Source organism: Anopheles stephensi, unplaced genomic scaffold (genome assembly GCF_013141755.1).
Source record: "Anopheles stephensi strain Indian unplaced genomic scaffold, UCI_ANSTEP_V1.0 ucontig4, whole genome shotgun sequence".
Classification (NCBI taxonomy): domain Eukaryota; kingdom Metazoa; phylum Arthropoda; class Insecta; order Diptera; family Culicidae; genus Anopheles; species Anopheles stephensi.
Window position 1 is genome coordinate 43631 of NW_023405346.1, and position 20566 is coordinate 64196.

At 44.6% G+C, this 20566-nt stretch overlaps 3 protein-coding genes across 7 annotated transcripts in view; 2 read left to right on the forward strand and 1 right to left on the reverse strand.

The window, feature by feature from the left end:
* LOC118516845 (hemicentin-1-like) overlaps positions 1-20566 on the reverse strand; it is a 116799-nt gene that overhangs the window by 39599 nt on the left and 56634 nt on the right. For all 5 annotated transcript variants that reach the window (XM_036062697.1, XM_036062701.1, XM_036062699.1 and 2 more), the window contains 4 exons: positions 18545-18674; positions 12607-12736; positions 10557-10641; positions 4485-4595 (listed from right to left, as the gene is read on the reverse strand). In XM_036062697.1, the coding sequence (XP_035918590.1) occupies positions 4485-4595; positions 10557-10641; positions 12607-12736; positions 18545-18674 (456 nt within the window). The remainder of the gene's footprint in view (positions 1-4484; positions 4596-10556; positions 10642-12606; positions 12737-18544; positions 18675-20566) is intronic.
* Positions 5499-6637, forward strand: LOC118516846 (lipase member H-like). Its single transcript, XM_036062702.1, has 2 exons — positions 5499-6488; positions 6548-6637. Exons 1-2 carry the CDS (start codon positions 5518-5520, stop codon positions 6570-6572), a joined length of 996 nt encoding a protein of 331 aa, XP_035918595.1. The 5' UTR covers positions 5499-5517; the 3' UTR covers positions 6573-6637.
* Positions 7532-8779, forward strand: LOC118516847 (lipase member H-like). Its single transcript, XM_036062704.1, has 2 exons — positions 7532-8585; positions 8658-8779. The coding sequence occupies exons 1-2, from the start codon at positions 7618-7620 to the stop codon at positions 8680-8682; spliced, it is 993 nt and encodes a 330-aa protein (XP_035918597.1). The 5' UTR covers positions 7532-7617; the 3' UTR covers positions 8683-8779.

A 20566-nucleotide genomic window follows, 5' to 3' on the forward strand; every position in this document is an offset into this window, starting at 1 on the left:
GACCTTATTTTAAAATCTTTAAATTCTTTGGTTTAATAATTTCAACATGAAATTTCTAGCAAACAATAGGCATTGTCTTTAAAGAGGAGGCTTGGTTTATTAAATGTTGCTTCCTACATTCCAGGATGGTCATCGTGTTTCAACAAACCAAATCTAAAGTTTTCCAGCACTTTTCATTCTTCGTTTTTGTTCTGTTTTGTGCTATAAAAATTCATATTTAATATCGAAAAGCATACCAGTACGATAAAGTTCACCCTGGCCTGGCCCTGAGCCGAGGGTAGTCTGCGGTGTTTATTGTTGGCATCCGCAGTAGAAAGCTGACCTGTGCGAACCTTGCATACCGTCCTTTGGCCCATGGCGTTTGGATGTTTTGCCCTAGCGCTTAAGAGAACTTACCGTGTAACATTATACACTTTAGCCCGGGGGTTGTGCACAGGTAGCGCTATGGGTCGTTCGGTGAACAACAATGTAACAAAACTACCATCGATACACCGTTCGAGAGACAGCAGGCAGGCGGAATGTTTGTGTCAAAAAAAAAGTATTCTTGAAGCACCATGAAACAGGAAGAACCTTTTTACTGGAACAATTTTTACAGTCCCTTCGTTTGTTTCGCACTTTCCGTTTGCTTGAGCTGTTGAAAGGTGTTAGGATATTTGATCGCTATTTGAAGTTGGCAAGCGAACGGAATGTAAAGTGTACAGTATTTGATTTCTGAAAACCTACCCTTTCACTCTACATTTTCCGTGATTTAAGGTGTGCAATACTTATTTTCTGTACCCTTTCAGCATTTCCTTTAAGTAGCATTTTACTTCGTTATCCGATCGATTGCGATCCCACCGCTTGGTAGCCATTCCCACCGGGGCGACCCAAGTGAGCTTCAATAATTCGTTCAATTTTGCTCCATTGAAGGAAATGTTTGCCTCCGAAAGGGTAAATCAAAAATCGATTCCGTACTGCCAATCGCTCTCTATCTCTCGCTCTCTCTCTCTGTCTCTGCCTTGCTCCTGTAATGGGTTTATCCGCAGTGTGACTTGCTTCGATGATGGGCACAAACACCTTTTCCCCAAAAGGGACGATGGCGTCGTACAGCAGCGGGCTGTTTTCGTCGATAGACAATTCAATTTTTGCTTCTGCCATTTTCCCGTTTCCGTTCCCTTTGCCAAAAGTCTAATCAAACCCGGTTGCGCTTGGGAACGGGGCCACCGACGGGCGGTGGTTTGTGCTTGAATGAATCGATTCATTTAACCCTACGAGCCATCAGCACTAAAGTAGACGCCATTAAAAGCTGGTGCTGCCAGCATCGTGCTGCAGCGATTCTTAAACCGAGCGATTGAGCTGCTCCGCAGAAGGAACGCTGCGTGAACATGGAGCAACGTCGCTTACCCGTACTAATCGCTTAATTAATCAGCCATTAAAGATGTAAGCCGTCATTAGATACTAATTGAATTCGTTTTCATGAGTTTGGGCGCACGAGCAAGCCTCCTGTTTTTTTGCTGTCCTCAGCAACGAAATCCATTCATTTCCAGTGGTTCTGCTTTTGCTGTTGGTGTTTTGTTTTGTGCTTTGTTTTATGTGACGTTTTTATGTTTGAAGTTGTTTCAATTTTCGCCATCGAGCGCACAGTTGACTTCATCAAGCGAAATGGTGTAATTTTAGCGCGAAACGCGTACACTGCGGCAGTGTAGTGTAAAGGTGCGACTTGATGCTTTGTTGCTTCTGGACGGTTAAAGACAAAGCATAAGAAGCCTGTTGTTGTAGCTGCTGTTGCTGCTGATGAAACTTATTGTGTCAGTGTAATGAAGACAATGTTGCAATGGAGTGTCTTTTTATGTTTTTTTCTATGCTATAAAAACTCATCAAGGCTGATGAAGAGAAGAAAATGTCCTTAAGATTAAAGGGTGAAGATCGAATATTTGATTATGTCTGGAGTGCGTTTTTCTGACAGTTAAGTTTAATTTTTTGCAGCATCTGCTACAATCGAACAATCAGTATACGGAATCAGTTTGGTTTAATACTTTCCACGAATGAACCTGAACATCACAAGGTGGCAGTTTAAAAATGTTCAAACAAGCCTTATTTACGAATTTTAAAAATAAAGGAAAAAGATACTCAATTCTCTTTATTCAATTCCTAAGAACCAGTGTGACGTTATCGTGCAGTGTTAAAAATAATTCGCAGAAAGTTATAGTAAGATAAATTAAATTGATACTTCCAAAAATCTCATTACACCGCACAATGAAAGCGATGGAAATTTATAATGCACGCGCTAATGTTCCTACAACCCTCACCATCGAACCACAAGGCAAAAACGCGCAAACTGCTCCCGGTGGGTGAATTAATAGGGACGGCACAAACAAACGAAGATGTAATTATGTGTGCTCCTTTCCTTTTTGTTTCCTTTTGTCGTTTGTGCTTCGCGATCGAAACGACGTGTTGCAAAAGTACCGAAGTGTCTGAGAAACAGGCCTTAAGCGAGCCGGCGCTTCCTGCCAGCCAGCTGACATAATGCTAATGACCAACACCATAACAGTTTGGTTGGCCTGTTCACCAAACGGCCTCATCTGGGAGCCAGTGGACCCTAACCAATTGAAGTGGCCGCCATCCCCTCGACTCACAGCCATCTACTGCAGTGCGTTACTTTTTTCCACAGCCCCCTATCTGGCTTACCATGGCTTTCGATTCAATTTAGACTGGTTCCGGCGGGTAGGATCAAGGTCGCGTGGAAAATGGGACAGCAAACATGGAAAATGCTTGCGCACTGGCGCATGCCAGAATGCAGTGGCTTGAATCGATTCGCAAAGCCACCGCAGCCAGCGGCGGTATGGATAGCCCGAGTGGAAAAATTAATTAACTGTCTTTAGCGCTCAAGCGGTGGGCAAACACTCGAACACTTGGCGTTGCCGTTTGGATCGATCGTCACAGGTGGACGGGACCCGAGTGTCCACACGGGATTTTCCAGAAAATGGCCTGCTGCCATTTTATGGTGGGGGGGGGGGGGGTGGGCTTGGGTGTTGGCCGTTATGGGCTGCTGTACAGGTAGCACTTTGGGGTGATTTAATCCCATTTAAATGGCGCTTGAAAGGTTCTCAGCGCGTTTGCGAAACGAAACGAGTACGTCAATTAGTTTAGATCGTTTCCCTCGACGATGAGAGGCAGATGATTTCAATTTATTCTGTGATAAAAGATAGCTCGATCCAGCAGAACTTGATTGCTGTGAGCTGTTGGGTGGGAAAGTTCCTCAAAAATTTGGGGAAGATTAGGATGTATTTTGCTGCTGTTTCAAAATGTTTGCTCCTTTGAAAATACATTTTTTAACCGTTTTGCTGTATTTAAGGCCGGTTAAAACGGACAAAACAAAGGTTTTTGCGGAAGGTGGATGTGAACGAAAATTTAAAGTAGTTTTATTGTTTATTTCAGAGCAGTAGAATATACAAATAAGGCTCAACATAAATAAAACATGCTACATGTGAAAGGCCCAGCCACGGTTTGGTGTCTGAACGATGCAAAATGTAAATGAATTAGACAAAGCGTAGACAACCGAATGGAGCTAGAAAAAAAAATTAACATATTCCATCGCCTTCTGGAGCAAGGATGCTGAATGGAAAACTGTACACTTTTTGTTTATCAAATCTCCAGCCAGCAATTCTGCGAAAGGTAAAGCGAAAAAAAGGGCCACTCTTGAAGCAAAAATCGTTTCGTCTCGAAACAAATATTTCCAGAAGGTAAGCATTCCAGTAAACATTGTGTACATATTTTAAGTGAAAATAAAAACAATTCTTCCCACCCACCCATGTCTACGGGACGAGCTTTCTGTGTATCTGCCCTTTCGCACACACCCTTTGCACAAATCCCACAGAACGCCATGTGGCACAAGTTGACTGAGAGACGACATGCGAAAGGAAAGTAAAATATGCTGTCGAGAATTAAAATTCGTTGAATGATAAGGGTTAAGGTTATGCTTTCGGTTGCCACCATTGTCCACGCTTGCGTTCACATTGTACACCTTTACCCACGGTACGGCAAACCCCACACTGTCACGGGTGACTGTCACGCTCGGCAAAACACGGAAGGCAACCTATTTACATTTCTCTCCTCAAACAACTGGAAACTATGTAACGCAGATCGTGGCGTGCCAGGGTTCCGTCCGGTGAGGCTGCACACAAACAACGGTGATATAAACGGAAGGAAAACAACAACTTGGACGCAAAAAACACGTTTTCAACATTTTGTTCTCCTCTCCGTAGAAGGTTTTCGGTGTAAGTGACCTTCCATTTCCCTGTCGCCGTACGCCGCACACTGAGCGAAATTTATTCTACACCCTGTATTCGAGCTGGAACTTCCGTAGTGACCTTTCCAAACAAAACAGTTAGCGACAGTTGGAGAAATCCGGGAAAAAAACAAGTTTTTACTACCGGGCACCGATCCTCATCCTGCGTCGGGCAGGTTGGGTTGAAAAATTGTGAAAAAGTCACCCAGATACATACCACCAGTGACGACGCATATCAGCACCAAATCGCCACCCTCCTCGTAGGGTCCGGCGTGGGATGGAAGCACGACTCCAGCTTCATTATGAATCTTCGGTACATCGGGCGGTACTGAAAAGGGAGAAAGAGAGAGAGAGAAAGGGACGATAAGAAAAAAGCCGAAAATCGTTAGATGAGCGGAAACGAGATCAAAATTGACACTAGAACGTTTAGGTAATTGGGCAAACGTTTAGCCCACCCGGCGAGCTGGGAGCACATGTAAGCAGCGAGTCACTGAGCTGGTTGAGATGGGACAGGTTGATGGGCGAGATAGTGTAGAGCAACCGCTAGCGAGCGTGTAGGTAGGGGTTGTAAATGTGTCTTACGGCTTAGCCTCTGGTAAGCAAATGCCGATCATCCCTAATCACCGCCATAAAGCTGCGTCATGCAGTATCCTTTTCGATCCGGTAGATTATTAGGCGAAGGACACACATTATGCAGAGTGTTGTAAAATAGTGACCCTAATTGTTTTCTTTTGGTTATCTGACACGTTGTTGGACTATACGACTTAAAGCTTCTTTTATTTAATGTTTAAAGAAGGATTGAGTGGAGATGAGTAGTATGCGGTTTTTATTTAAACATGCCTTAAACCTTACTCTTTGTTGATTGCATTGCATTGTTTCCCATTTGTCACAACTTTGTTGAGTGATCTTGGAACGAAGGTTACTATTTGTGTCAGTCACTGAGTTCACTGTACAAATTTCAAAGTGAAGTAGGTAGTCCGCTTTCGTAAGCTTCAGTTTGTTACTTCTTCAAAGTCACGAGAATAGGTTGAGTAAACAAAGCTGCCTGTTAGTGTGTCATGTACTGTTCGCGGTACGTTTAAAAACGGTTTTAACAGCTGTTCTCTACGATTTCCATACGAAATACCCTTTCCGCAGAAACCATAAATCTCTGTTCTCTGTGCAAACGGTCGGCTATAATAACACGAGACCAACTAAACGATTCTTCATTCGTCTCTGGACTTAAGTCGGATGTAGGTGCGGGCTACAGCATGGCCAAGGTGCTCGTTTTAGTCGTTGCACTTCTCTGCAGCATCGTCGGCGATGTCAGAGGAGCTTTAGATTTAAGGCAATTGCTAGGATCAATTCCAGAGGATGCGTTGGGAAGGTTTTTGGATTCATTTACAGTTCCAACGCCACGAACGGCCGGGTTCGAAACACTTGTGCCGCAGAGAGATATCCGCCTGCACTGTACGAAAACATCGCAGCCTCGGTTTCAGGAAGTGTTCTATGGTGATTTAAACGTCAGGAACAAGATTGACTATACACTGCCGATAGCCATCGCTATTCATGGGTGGCAGAATGGTAGCAATTCCACCCTGTTCGCCGTGCTTACTGCTAATTACTTACGGTACGTGAAGAACACCAACTACTGTCTGCTGGACTGGCAACCGTACGGCGAGTTTGCATACGAGATAGCGGCCCGTCAGGGCGCTCCCCTAGTGGCCAACTATCTGTTCGGATTCCTGCAGAGCATTGGATTGCTGTACTATCCACTGCAGAAAGTGTCTCTGATCGGGTTCAGCATGGGTGGTCAGATTGCCGGCCTGACAGGTAAGCTGTTTCGTGGACAGATCGGAACGATCTACGCCCTGGATCCGGCTGGTCCTTTGTTTTCTTATCCAAACGATATTGGACCGACGCGTCGGTTGGCCAGTACCGATGCGAGGTACGTGCAGGTGATCTACACAACGCGATACACAGCTGGCTTCGGACAACTGGTGGGCACGCAAAATTTCCTACCCAATGAGGGTTTCTATCCGCAATCTCCGTGCAAACCGAACAGCGATGATCTGGTTGAAGCTAGTAGGGCGCTCAACTGTAGCCATTCGTATGCCGTTGAACTGTTCACCGACAGTCTGAACCCTGTTAATCTCATTGTGGGACAGAAGTGTACCACGGTACTTGGAGCAAGGGTATGCTTGTTCCATCCGAAGGACCGGCTTGGTATTTATTCGAAAAGGTAAGAAAACGTTTATGATACTTTTTGGAAGTGAGTCTAATGCTTGTCGAATTTTACAGAAAACCTGGCAACTTTTACTTGTAAACGAAGCATAACCGAAACCAGCTCGCTATCGATGGACGAGCGTGAACACTTAATCACTATAAAACTGTTAACTGATGAATAAATAATTTGAAACAATCAAATTAATGGCTTGGTGTTCTTATTTTGTTATTTAAGTAAGTTTGACAATACTAACTACTTCAAACGAATTGCATCACAGCTAAGTTAGAACGGAATTTATAAAATTCATGACGGCAGCCAATGATGGAAGTAGTGTCGGTTTCATGAAGTCACGAGCTTGTTATAAAATCTCGTACGAATTGACTCGATCTCACGAATCTGACTATCAAACTACGATGATTCTATGTCAAGATCAAGACTAGAAGAGTTTATGGCAAGCGGAGTTCTTTCGAGGTTAATACGAAGAAGCAGAAAGAAGAATAAAAACAGGTATAGCACAAATACTTGCAATAAATGTTTGTTAATTTAACTTTTTGATTTTTTTCATAACTTCTTGACTAACGTTCGAAAATCTTTCTCAATTAATTCGTAATATTCTCACGCACTAATACTCCCGCACCGCTATGTGAAGACATTTCATAGAAAAGCGCTTACGGTTGAGGAAAACAGCTGAACTAACAGGAGCATTTTTTGTGGGATTCACAACTGAAACAACGTCACTCACTGGTGTGAACAATCTGTCTCTGTGAACAATCTCGACTGTACCACTGTCTAGGAAATAGAAAATTGACCATTTTTGGGGAATAAAACTCTGTTGCATGTCGGTAGAGCATCTTTCAAGGGCACCAGCATTGGCGCGAGCAAACAAAGGCACCTCCGTGTGTTCCGTGTACCTTTCGGCGTGGTAATAGAATTGTTTCAAACGACATACACTAAGTTACAACAGCTGGTTCCTTGTTGTTTGTTTAAACTTCCACGTGTCTAGCGCTACAGTTTCCCTGTTTTGAGACCACAACAAAACGCAGCTTTTGGGCGACCAATTTTGCAGTAATAAAGGGGCTGCGAAACGCAACCGCAAGCTTCATTCGTCTGCTAGTATTATCTGGCTGTAGGTGCGTTCTACAGCATGGCCAAGGTGGTCGTTTTAGTCGTTGCACTCCTCTGCAGCATCGTCGGCGATGTCAGGGGAGCGGATTTGAAAGATGTGCTCGGGACACTTACGGAAGGTCCGTTGGCGAGACTTTTCGATTCGTTCATTGACCCACCACCGCGAACGGCCGGGTTCGAAACACTTGTGCCGCAGAGAGACATTCGACTGCACTGTACGAAAACATCGCAGCCTCGGTTTCGGGAAGTGTTCTTTGGTGATATCAACGTAAAGGACAAGATTGACTTCTCGCTGCCACTGACGATCGCCATCCATGGCTGGAGGGATAGTAGCAATCTCACCTTGTATAATACGCTGACTGCTAGCTATCTGCGCTATGTGAAGAACATCAACTACTGTCTGCTGGACTGGAGACCGTACGCCGAGTTCGGGTATCAGATTACGGCTCGAAAGAGTGCTCCGCAGGTGGCCAGCTATCTGTTCGGATTCCTGCAGGGTATTAGCCTGCTGTACTATCCACTGGAAAGTGTGTCCCTGATAGGGTTCAGCATGGGTGGTCAGATTTCCGGCCTGACAGGCAAGCTGTTGCCCGGAAGGGTCGGAACGATTTACGCGCTGGATCCGGCAGGACCTCTGTTTTCCCATCCCTTCGATATTGGACCGACGCGACGGTTGGCCGAAACCGATGCGAAGTACGTACAGGTGATCTACACGTCACGCTACACGGTAGGCTTCGGGAAGCTTGTGGGCACGCAAAACTTCCTCCCGAACGAGGGTTACCATCCACAAGCACCCTGCAAGGCGAAGGAGGACGGACTAGGTGAGCTGTCCATTGCACTGCGCTGTAGTCATCAGTTCGCTGTGAAACTGTTCACCGACAGTCTGAACCCGGCCAATTCCATTGTGGGACAGAAGTGTACCTCAGTACTTGGAGCAAGGGTATGCCTATTCCAGCCCAAGGACCGATTAGGTATTTACGCGAAAAGGTAAGTTTGTTTTGTACTTTAAGCAAATGACTTCGTTGAATGGAATGTAATGAAATTGTCTCATTTTTTCAGAACTCCGGGCAATTTTTACATATAAACGAAAGCTCAACTGAGGTAAAGCCACATCATCACACCAACTCATTTTGCGAAGATGAATTCACAAGTTCGGACATAAAACTCCTCATCATATGTAAGAATGCTTGTTTTGTGTTAAAATCTCCTCCGAAAAACAAAACTGCCACAAGCGTAAAGCAAATGTGGAAAAAGCGGTACGAAACGACACTAAAAGTATGGACTTTAAAGCTTTAAGAATGCGCATAAGAGTGCCACATAAAACTCGAAATGATCTCCTAACCAACAGGTGAACGATGATGACGTTGATGGGAGCCAGACCACTCCAGTTGGTTGGTGGGTTTATTGTTTGCAATCACCGAAAGTGTACTGCATGTGTTGCATTTGCATAATTTAAATCTTGAGCTGTCGAATCACGCACCGCTTCCAATGATGTGGTGAAGATATGACTACCCGCACCCGGGAGTGCTCATTTTTTAATGCCTGCCACACCCCGACACACACACACACACACACGCAGCAGTGAAGATATGCTTCCATCTTGGTGGTGTCATTCATCTCTTGGCTTTGGAGGGTAGACCAGGACGGCAGGATGAAAAGCAATTTCGTTGATGATAGCCACACATTGATGATTATGCACGGGGTGCTGTAAAAACTGGCGACGCACTCACGGAAGCCCGGCACACAGTCGTTTGATGTGCTGCTACCACTCACCGATGGTACGAAACGAAAAGGCTTAACAAGCGCCGGGCCGGCCGCAGCTGGGTGTGAGTGTGTGGCAGTTAAATGACGGCTCTTATACGGCTTCTTTCCCCTGTGTTGATGATGCCGATGATGACTAGGGTGGAGTTGGCTTAAGATGGCAGGGGGGAGTATCATTTTAATGTGGCGCGCTAAGATCTCTTCGCTCAACAGATGAGTTTAAAAAAGATCATTTAACGCTGCCGTCGGAAGGAATTGGGGTGCTTGCCATCGACAGAGCGAGAGTGAGAGAATCGCCCATAATGCTTGTATCCATGCAATTACTGTACATGCCATTTGTGTGATTGCTTCGGAGTGGTGTCGTCGGGGTGCGATGCTCGTTCGGGCAAGAGTAAATCATTTTTAAAATGAAATTCAAGGAACGATTCTACCCCATTCCCAGTAAAAGGTAGTCAGACCAGCAGCAGAATCAAACAAAGCACGAAATGCAATTAAGCGTCACGCCGGAAACGCATTGTGGTCAGCAGTGTTTGAGACGGATTTCACCTCTTTCGCGTAACCATTTCCCCGGGACGGGTTGCGCATTGTTGCGAGCTGAATGCGAGCATCCTGAATAAGGCGACGGTGACGCATTGTTTCCTAGCAATTGTTTCTAGGCAAAACGGGTTTTCCCAATTAAAATCCTTTCTCGAGTGAGAAACGCTTTGCTTCCTCGCTGGAACCGATGGTAAGAAGGGCAACGAACTTTGAATGTTTTTTTAAAGAAACCTTTCGAGAAAATCACCTCTTTCGCTGTTTTGTGTTTAGTGTTCCTCATTGTGATGCAAAATGTGAAGTATTGGCGAGTTTCCGTACTTCAGCGCTTAAAACTCGTACAGGCTGTGCGAGTGACACGACCCACTGCACCACTGCTACCGGCCATTGTGAAAAGTGTGGTGTCCGCAACCGGAAAACAACACGTGGTACGATACAAACACAAGGAAGGAAAACATAAATTTACAAACCATAGCACCAACCAGCTCAGTGATTATGGAATGTTTTCGTTCTATTAAAAATGCGGTGAAACTTATGGAACATACACAGCGACACAGCATGTGTTACGAGTGTTTTACAATGACTGAACCAAGCACATAAACCAACAGAAGCAGTTCTTGATGTGCATCCGGTGAATGATTGCAATGCGATACGCTTACTTACCTACAACTTCTAGATTTACGTTACTATTTTTCGTCGGTGATAGCAAAAAGTCTACACGACATCGAAAGATGCCAGCGTCCTTTTTCTGTAATGAGAAGGAAGAAAATGGAGAGAATTATTGAAGAGGTCTTGAAGATGATTAAAAAATTAAAGACTTTAACGTTTAAAACAGTAAATTTAGCTTCAAAGAGGTTATTTCATTATTGATAAATTCGATTATTATCGCTAATCAGAACCTTCTATCCTAGGAATCTTTCCTAGGAACAGTTCCCTTTCGCTTGAGCCGTTGATGCGATTGTTTTAAACTGAAATCTAATTTCAAAAAGGTTGCGAACCCCGCCACAATCGATACGTCTGGATGGGAGGGCAAAAATACCCGACACGCTTAAGCGCTCCATTATTCACACAATCGAAAGCACACCCGGCTATTATGCTGCTGCTGCTGCTGCCGCCCAACCATCAGCAGAGCGAGAGCAGCATCACCATCGCACCGAAGTGCAAATGGGTCCGAAATTGGACCAAAATAAATGACCATTCCCGGGAGGCAATTGAAATCTCGTTTCGCCGAAGCTAATCCAACCAGAATCCGCTTGCTGCAGCAAGATTTCTGCATGGTCGGGTGGAATTCCCCTAATGATCGTAATATATTTTCGTTTCTCACCATCGACACATCGACGGTGGGCGAACTTCGTCTTGATGGGTGGCGAGGACGGCGAGAATGCTGGCAGATTTCAAGAAATAATCTCTCGCCTCAATCTGCAAGCTTTCTTCTGCTCGCTCGGTTGTCTTCACTGTTGGCGTCGTGAAGGAATCGAATATAGCTGTGGAAATCTGTTTCACGAAATGGGGAACCGTATCGATTTGCGATTCTAATCGACATTCGTTGAGTGTGATCATCGGTACGGTGGGGATTGTGGTGGAAAGCATGAAAACCATTCGCCACTAGTCAACCGTAGGATGCACCAATTAATCGTCGATGAGATGAGAGCCAATTGATTTCGATTAAAATGCGAAATAATTTTCCCCCACCCAACCTCATGCAACTGCTAAAACCTTCTGTTTTTTTGACCTTTTGTTTGCGTGTAGTTGTGTTTGGGGTAGTTCTTTTTTTTCTTGCCCAAAAATAATGTGCCCGTTTTGCTTGCTTCGTTTGATAAGCCCGATGGGTGAATCGGGCAGGATCTATAAAAATACCAAAGAAGCAATGAGGGAGAACACATTTTTCTTCTTCACTTCTCCGGCAGCAACAGAGACAAGTGGTCCGTCGGCCATTGTTAATCGAAAGCACACACAAAAAAACGCTGACCCTGCTGAAGCAGAATGCAAATTTCAATCTGCTTTAAGCCCTCTCTTTCTATCACTTTTCCTGTCATTCTCCTCAGCCGCTTGGTCATTTTAATTCCTGTCGTTTTTCTATGAGATTTTACATATTTTCCTTTTTCTCCTTCCAAACGATACAGTCATTTCCTGGGAGGCATTTCTTCTGGGAAGTGGGGATGGTGTGTTGAGCTGGAATTTCAATTCAACAGTTCGGTTCGGTATCGGCGACAGAATCTTCTGGTGGTGTAACGCTGAGATGAATAAAAATCACTGACGCTTGAAGTGATTGAGTGGCAGGTTTCGTGGCAGAATGGCGAAAGCTGTGAGCATACAGCAGCAACTGGACCGCAAGCGTTCGGCAAGCGGTGGCTGCACGTGGGGCAGAAAATGGAGAACAAATATTGGGCTATTTCGAAAGTTAGCAGCATTTCCGTTGCTGATTGATTCTTCACACAAATTGTGAAACGGTAATAGTACGAAATTAAATTTTGCAATCGAAAATGTCGTTGCACGGGAAAAAAGATTTCAGTGATTTTTGGGGTTTTTTTTGCTGTAGTTTTGATTGAAAAAAATGTCAGAGTGTGAGTGAGAATGTGAAGAAAGTAAGCTTTTCTACTGTTTCTGAAAAAGTGTCCTGGATGTGCTCAGGATTTCTAACTTGAATGAATCGACCAATTTTCTAACATCATAGAGTCACATTCAACTTAAAGAATCAGATGGTTTTACTAACCTGAACAGGACTGATGACCAGCATCGCCCGGCTCTGCTCCCGTGTCGTTTTGAAGTTGGCACGATCTTCAAGGATGGCGACATCCTTCCAATGAGAAGGTGAGTTGACGTGAGGTCCACGAGTATCGAAGCTGTAACGAGAAGACAGAATAATAAGCATCAATAGTTAAACCACCGTGGCATATTCCAGAACAGAACAATCTAAATCAGAACAAAATTTAACGACTACCTTTCAGTAGAACTAGACGAGCTGAGAAAATTGAGCCGTTAGTCCCGAAAAACACACCCACTCAACAAACCCTGCCGCTCTTGACACGTTCTAAAACATCCCTTTTTTCTCGCCAGTGATTCGCTTGCCAGGAAATGAGACTTGTTATGATCCCGGGATGGACCGTCTATCCCAACGACGTCCATTCCCCCCTCACCGAATGTGAATGTAAGAAAAGTCGTATAACTTAATGCTTCCCTTACCGTTCTGCTGTGAAGTATGTTTGTGCATGGAAATCGATTCAATATCCTCCGAAGCTGCCCATTTCCCAATCTTCCCCACATTCATTTTATTTCCGGATTTCCAGAAGCTCCTAGGGGTAGTTTGCATGTACGTATTGAAAAGATTTTTGGGTCAGGGGACTTTTGACATTTCATTCTATTTGTTGACATGTCCGGGACTGTACTTCTATAGCCCTGCGTGGAGGGTGAACGAAGCTTCGTGGAAAGGAGGCACCGATAGAGGGAGGTGATTTGCATGGAAAACGGTACGATTCCTCATCCGCTGTGTGTTACCCAGCCGCAGGTAACTATTACCTATCCTATCTATTCCCATTTTGTCGATGGCACCGACGATGACGATGAAGTTCAGACTAGTGTTTGCCGTGTCTTTCTTCACGGGACGGTATCCAACCAGTGCGACGGTCGTTAAGGATGGTTGTATGAAGAAGCGGGGAAAAAAAACTACACAAGAGTTGAGATTCAATATTCTGATTCGGTCGAACGGGATCGAACGGGGAAGCAGAAAAAGTAGAACGACCAAAGTAATATCCTGCCCGAGAGTCTCCATGCTGCTCGTGGGACAAATGAAGACGTTTTTTTGACAAATAGCCTGACTTTCAAACCGGATAGTTTGTCGTCGGTTCCCAGGCCTCGTCTATTTATACACCGGTCCCGTCCTAATTGGGCCCAAAGGGACACAAGCAGTATTTGGGACAAATTAAAAGAAGCTAAAAGTATTTGTACCGAGTTTATTTTCCCATAAATTGTGTTGTTTGAGCTTACTACCGTTTGCGAAACCATTCCGGTTCCACCGCCGTTGCCGATGCGAAAATGGAAGCAAAACTTTTGTTTACCGCCCCATGGCAGGCAAGATGTACGATTGAGTTTTGTCGATAAAGTGAAGTGTGGTTTGCGGATTTACGTTTACCCCGTACCTGTGGCCCTCCTGTCGATAGGTGCATCATACCTTCAGCGGTTGGTGTGCATGCCGAGTTTGCTGTGTGTGGGCACGGTTTTGTTGCAGTGCTTGACTTTGAGCCGATTTCTCCTCGAAGGTCTTGACCTTATTTGAATAATCTTGCTATTGGGATCGGTTTCGGATTAGCTACTCGGTTTTGGACCTGTAGCACGTACCAAGCGCACCTCGGACTTGGTGCGGAAGCCAACACCGTATGTGACCCATGCACACAGGAGGAGTATGTCTACGCTCTTAGCCTGATGGTTGGTATTGAATTTCATACACCCGTGCCCGCTTGAAGTGCCTAGGCAATGGAAAGTTGGCATTCGGAATCGAGAATTCAAACTCACCACCACCACCACCCCACACCACAGACACCTAAACAATCAAACCGGAGGTTCTCGAATGCCCGGAGTGGTTTGACAGCTTCTCAGCGTCATCTTGAGAAGATGTTGCGTCTCGAGTGGTTGGTAGGTTCTAGTGGCAAAATGTATCGATACCGTTGTCGATGAGCACTCGATGCGAAGTGGCACTGTTGCAGAATGTGACGCTCCGTCGGGAGCCTTCTCCTTTACGCGCTCCCGCCCCCCGGATGGAGTATCGATTTCGAGTGAGCGTACCATAATGCTAGCCAACACCAACCCGCACCATGTCTACAGTGTGTTCATTAAGAAATTCGATCGGCCCAGGAAAATGGGGCACAAGTAAGGGGGCAGAACCTGTGCACGTGGTGAATGTTTCGAGCATGGAGCACATTTGTGGCCATGCGATAATGATGGTTGGAAACGATCGTAATCGAATTGTGTTCCGTGGAAGGGAGGCACCACTTATCGGCTGTGAAGGTACGTTTCGGAGGTTGAGTGTTTCCAATGAATTTGTGCTATATTTGACAAACGTGTAGGCAGTAATTTTAGTCCCATTAGAAAGGAAACCACACATACACGCTTTAAGCTGAAATTTTATTTAAAGCCGGAATTGTTTATTTTTTCCGGGAAATTTGGAACATTCGCTGGAAAGCCGAATTCAAGAATGATGCATGAAACTTTTCTTTCTCTCCCTCCCTCCATTCGAAACAGACAGGTTCAACCACATCTTTGCGACTTTTCCTATTAATCACCTTGATTGACAACGTATTCAACCACCAGACCGGGCCATTATGCGGCATCGATGATCTGTCCCCAACGATCCACGCAAACGCTTCTGGGTGAAGTTCATTGTTATAATCGAGACCGTGGGGGCGGGTTCCGAATGCTTCCATTAGTGAGGCACTAACACACCACCGTCCATGTCAGGATGGTTCCTATCTGTATCCGAGAGTTACAAAAAAAAACACTCCACTTCATCATTTCTTGTCGAGCCATGCACGTTAAAGCTAGCGTCGGCTTCACCTTCGAAGGGGGAACCGTCTGCGTCTTCCGCAACGATAAACATATTCAAATCTATCCTATTCACATCCTCGAGCGCACACAAACACAAGCACACCGTGGGTCCGGGGCGGCAAGATCTTCCTGTGTACGCCCACAGACCCAACCAAACAAATCCATTTATTTTGGAAGCTCGTCGTGTTTTCGTCATCGATCAAAAAAAGAAGCGGAGAAGAAGAAAAAACAGCACACATACGTGGGAAAAAAGGTTGAGTGAAGTACTTTCAGACGAGCTTCCGTGTCAGCTAAGAGCATTTCCCTTATTGCATGTGAAAAACTGCCAGCCAGCGAAGAGCCATGGCGAAGGCTATGGTGCAAGCCCGTGTGAGAACCACTCAATATCACTATCACTTACTTTGGATTTTATCGAGGTTCGGGTTGGAGGTGCGGGGTGGGGGGGGGGCCTCTTTGGCGTTTGGAAAGCCTCCAAAACCATCCGTCTAAAACGGCAAACAGTAGCTGCTGTAACGTGCTAGATGCACACGCATAGACGATCGATCAGACGACCGAGCAAAAGGATACCAAACACGGCATCCCTTTCCACCGTTGGGATTGTAACAAACGACGCACGACGACTACGACCTGTGTTATTTTTGCCGTGCCAAACATTCGGTACGTGGTTCAGTATTCGGTGCGGGATGAAAATTTATATCCAGGATGTTTGGGAGATTATGGCGTACACCGATTGCAAGGGTGTTTGTCTAGCGATGGTTTTTGGTATTTCTTTAGCGTATGTCTTACAACGGCTTTAAATGTGTGGAATTTGGTTTCGTGTATTTTTCAATGGATCCTGATCATGGTACCAAGAATTGCTCATTGTGTGAAATTTATTTGGACGTTGAGCAATCAATCAATCTTCATTCTTTTCAAGTTAATAATTCAATAATTCAATAATTCAAGTTATTAACAGTTTAATTACTTTATTGATGTTTTTTTTAAGAATTTTAATAGCTCAATCGTAAAAAGGAAGTATTAAATATTATTTATAGCTGGTTTAACCTTATTTCGCACGTTAAACACAATAAGTTGTTCGCTTTGATTGTGCACATCATACGAACATATATAATCTCGAACATAACCTTATTGCTTGGCTCGTTGGCTAGAAATGGAAAGCTCCACGTTGATGAAACGCACGGGTTTTCCACACAGTGCCCCGCTCGCTATGAGAAATGGTTTGTATTTTTATGTTAAATATGCGATATGCATACATATACATCAATTTCCCTATGTACCCACGGCACGACCTTTCGTAGCTACATCCTGTCACGAGGCATAAGGTGAGATGATAGTAGCGCCATCGTGTTCGCTACCGTACCACCATCCACTCAAAAGCTTAGACGCAACCCAGGGACAATGTGGGAAGCGCATGAAAGAGCGAGCAATAACGAAAAAAAAAAACGAAACAGAAATTCTACGCAAAGCCATCACTTATGAATACACAAGCATTAGACTGCCGCACCGCAAGACGCGAGTCTCCGGAGAAAGGCTCGGTGCGTACTGCAACAACAACCGGTGGGTACGATATCTTGTTTGCGATCCTCATCACATATCCAATCCAATTTGCGTTCCACCGGAGAGTGTGCGAGTTCTTCGCAGGTCAGGTAGAGAGAGAGAGAACAGGTTAAGTAGGGGCAGCAGCAGAGGAAACTCCATTGGGCGTTAAAAAAAAAAAAATCTGAACCATTCGCACCCACAACCCATACCGTTGTTGGCAGGTGAGTGCGAACGTTCGGTTCGGCAACGTGTTTGATGCTATTCTTGCTCAATATTATTATGAAAATAGGCGATATGTTTATGCTGAGGATGTTGCTGCCTACTGCTGCCATTGCTCGCTTAAAATATATGCATCGCTGGTGTGTCTCCGTGTGTGCTTGAGCAAGCATCCTTCGATAAACCATCAGACTCCCGTGTGAGGTGATATATATATATTTTTACTCGAGCCTTTTCATGCAAAAAAAATGACGTTTACCTTCGTACCGGGTGAAGGAAGAAAAAAGTCGTGTGAAAAACATGACGACTCAAGGTATGGGTCGCGGCAGCAGGGAAACCGGTAGTTAGATTGAAAATTGTTTTTCACCCCGAAGTTCGATGGTAAAGTGGCTGAGATGGTGTATTTTTCTATTTTTACTTCCTTTTTTCTCTCATGCCATCAGCGTGTGTTGATCTTTTCATCAGCCCCCCCCCCCCCCCCTGAAGCTGCTGAACGTTTTGCTACCGACTTTGTCATCTGGCTGGCTGCGAAGAGCAACGGAGGGATACGAAAGAAAAAAAAAACACGGGAAGCCTCCACGAAAACGAACGAAACGATGTGCCTGATAAAGTTATCGATATGTAAATTATTTTTTCTAAACCGAAGCACGCAGCTCCACCATCGAGATTGTCATCCGAGCAAAAAGTGTGTGTGTGTGGGTGTTTGGGTGGGTAGCAGTTCTTTTTTTATGTTTCTATTTTGTGCACCAGCTTCAGTTTCAAGTATGACGCTCAACGTACCCGGCCCGGCTTTTCGCACTCACGGGAGAAAAAGCGGGAGCTTAGCGTAATTGGTGGAAGCGAGCAGGGGTTTGGCCTCTCGAGAGCAGCCACCGATCGTTATTGGGTCGTGTAAAACGAGAAGATTGATGGTTTGAATATTTTACGATCATTTCGTCACCATCGTCACGAAGCACCGTTTGGAAAATGGGTGGGAAAAATGAATATATAAAGCAGCGCAAAGAACGCACAGAGCAGTGTGATAAGAAAGGTTTAAAGCAAGCCGGTGGGGGTTGGTCTGTGTCAACGAACGATAAATTCATGGAATTGGCCAAACCCAAAGACAAAATTCGACAAGAGCCAGGGTGATACTTATTCACGCACGTCTTGTCGTCACGGTAAACGATGAATATGCTTAAGCTATTGTGGGTTTCCGAATGGCATCGAATCGAAAGTCAAGAGACGGTCTTCAAGCTTCGGGGAAGCAACGAGATTAGTTAAGAAAGTTTCTTGTAATGAAACTACATATTTTTGATTTTCTATCCATAGTTTTAAATTTCCCTTGAAAGATTTGAGAGCAAAAAAAAACAATCTCTTACCTGTAGATTGGTACGTTATCCTTGTACCACACTACCAGCAGGATACGATCGTTCGTGAGGTTGGACGACACGTCGCATTTGATTTGTGCCGTCTCGTTAACCAGCACCTTCTCCAGGTGAGTCGGCACGTCTGAAATGGTGGAAAAGAGCAGAACAAAAAGGAAATTAATAAATAGCTGTACTGAGTAAGCATCGGTGTAACTCCGAGCACTATAAATATCGCCATTGACATGCTCGAAACTCATCCATCATGGGCACGCAGCATTAATTAGGTCGAATTATAGATGATTGTTCTCGAAAACAGAAATAAAACCCTTGCTCGTTATTATTTTATACCCTCTCAATGGTTTGCTTCTCCATCTACTGATAGGACATAAAAACTCTCTCATTTGTTCATGTTTAGGTCAACCGGTGCTTAATTGAATGACAGTACAGAAAACTCGTGCCCTGTGTTCTTTGTTTTTTGTTTTCCTTCTCTGCAGCGGAAGTATCGTTACGAGGACGAACTAACTGCTCATTACCGCTGGGAGATAAAACGAAACTGACCGTGAAAATTGTGTTCGGCGCGATGGTTGATGAATGGGCTTCGAGGGCGCCCTTTTCGCTGTCAAGCTTAACGATGGTAATGATTATGCCGCTTGATACGGCATAATAATAACGATTACCTGCGTTTGTTTATCAGTCCGTTATGAGTGGTATCGTCGTATTGGGTTAAGGTTGAGCAAAAAGCATTAAACAAAATGTCTCCAAAACTACTGCTAGCATACCAAAAGCAGCTGCGTTATTCATCTATTCCATTCTGTACGGAATCAAATATAATTTCCAAAAATGGTTCAAACCTATCCAGAAAAACACTGAATCCCTTCATGATTTTCGTCGTATTTCTAAAGTGTATACAACACAGCTACTACCTGTACGAACGAGTAGTTGAGAAATCTCATAAAGCTACAGGCAATGAAACTCGACAAACCCTTTCAATTGAAACTTCAAACGAACGGAAATCATTTCACTTTTGTTCAGGTAGGTTCTTCCTTTGCAACCCAGGAAGACCTGCGGTCTAGATGTCCTTTCAAAGTGCAGAAACCTCGTAACACCGTTCGTTCGTTCATTCATTAGATTTGATGCTATTGCTGTACAACGCACAACCAGCAGCATCAACATTCAATAGCCCAAAGGAAAGCCTAGAAACGATGCTTCCAAAATTTGCTATCAGGAAATCAGGCAAGTGATGCATCTTCTGTCCGCTTTACTGGTTTTGAGTTCATCATGCAGTGCGCGTTCTACAGAAGGATGTGTCTGTTGGTTTGAATCCAATAGTAACCGGCTCATTGGTCTCTTTTTGTAACTCATCGCGCAACGCTTGACCAACGATGAAGCTACTGAGAAAATGTTGAAAAGTGACTTATAAAGCCATATCAGCATATTGGATGCTGGATGCTAATTTATAATATTACAACGGTTAAAAATAAAGAACATGGAAGCCCTTGTTCTAGCACAAGAGTAAAACAATCAAAACGTCTACCTTCCTTCGCCATCAGAGAGAACTTGGATAGGTTTAACGATAGGCAACAAAGTGAAAATGGTGTTTTAAAAGTTGGTTGTACGGAGCACAGCTAACCATTTACCGGAACTCAGGAAGTCTGGCAGGAAGTCTGCAGGGTAGCAAGAGTAACAAGAGGAGAAACAAACTGTAACAAATTTATCATAAACGACCCCACACCGTTCCTGTGCCTGCCGCACGCGTCTAAATCTTGCTACCTTGATTCGGGGAAATATTGAACAGGAACCCGACAAAGCACAGGAGGACTTTTCCAGTAAATGCTGGGTCGCACACGAACCGCCCAAACCACCGATGGCAGGTCACCCCAACAGTGGATAGGTAGATTACAATGTCAGCCTGTTAATTCTTGCTGCAGCAGTATGATGTTGGCGATGAAATATGAGTGCCCTCGTCCTGTCTTCGTTAATGGTTGGCAAAACGAGGGACGGGGAGGGAGACGAAGGAAGCGTACGAAAGTTCCC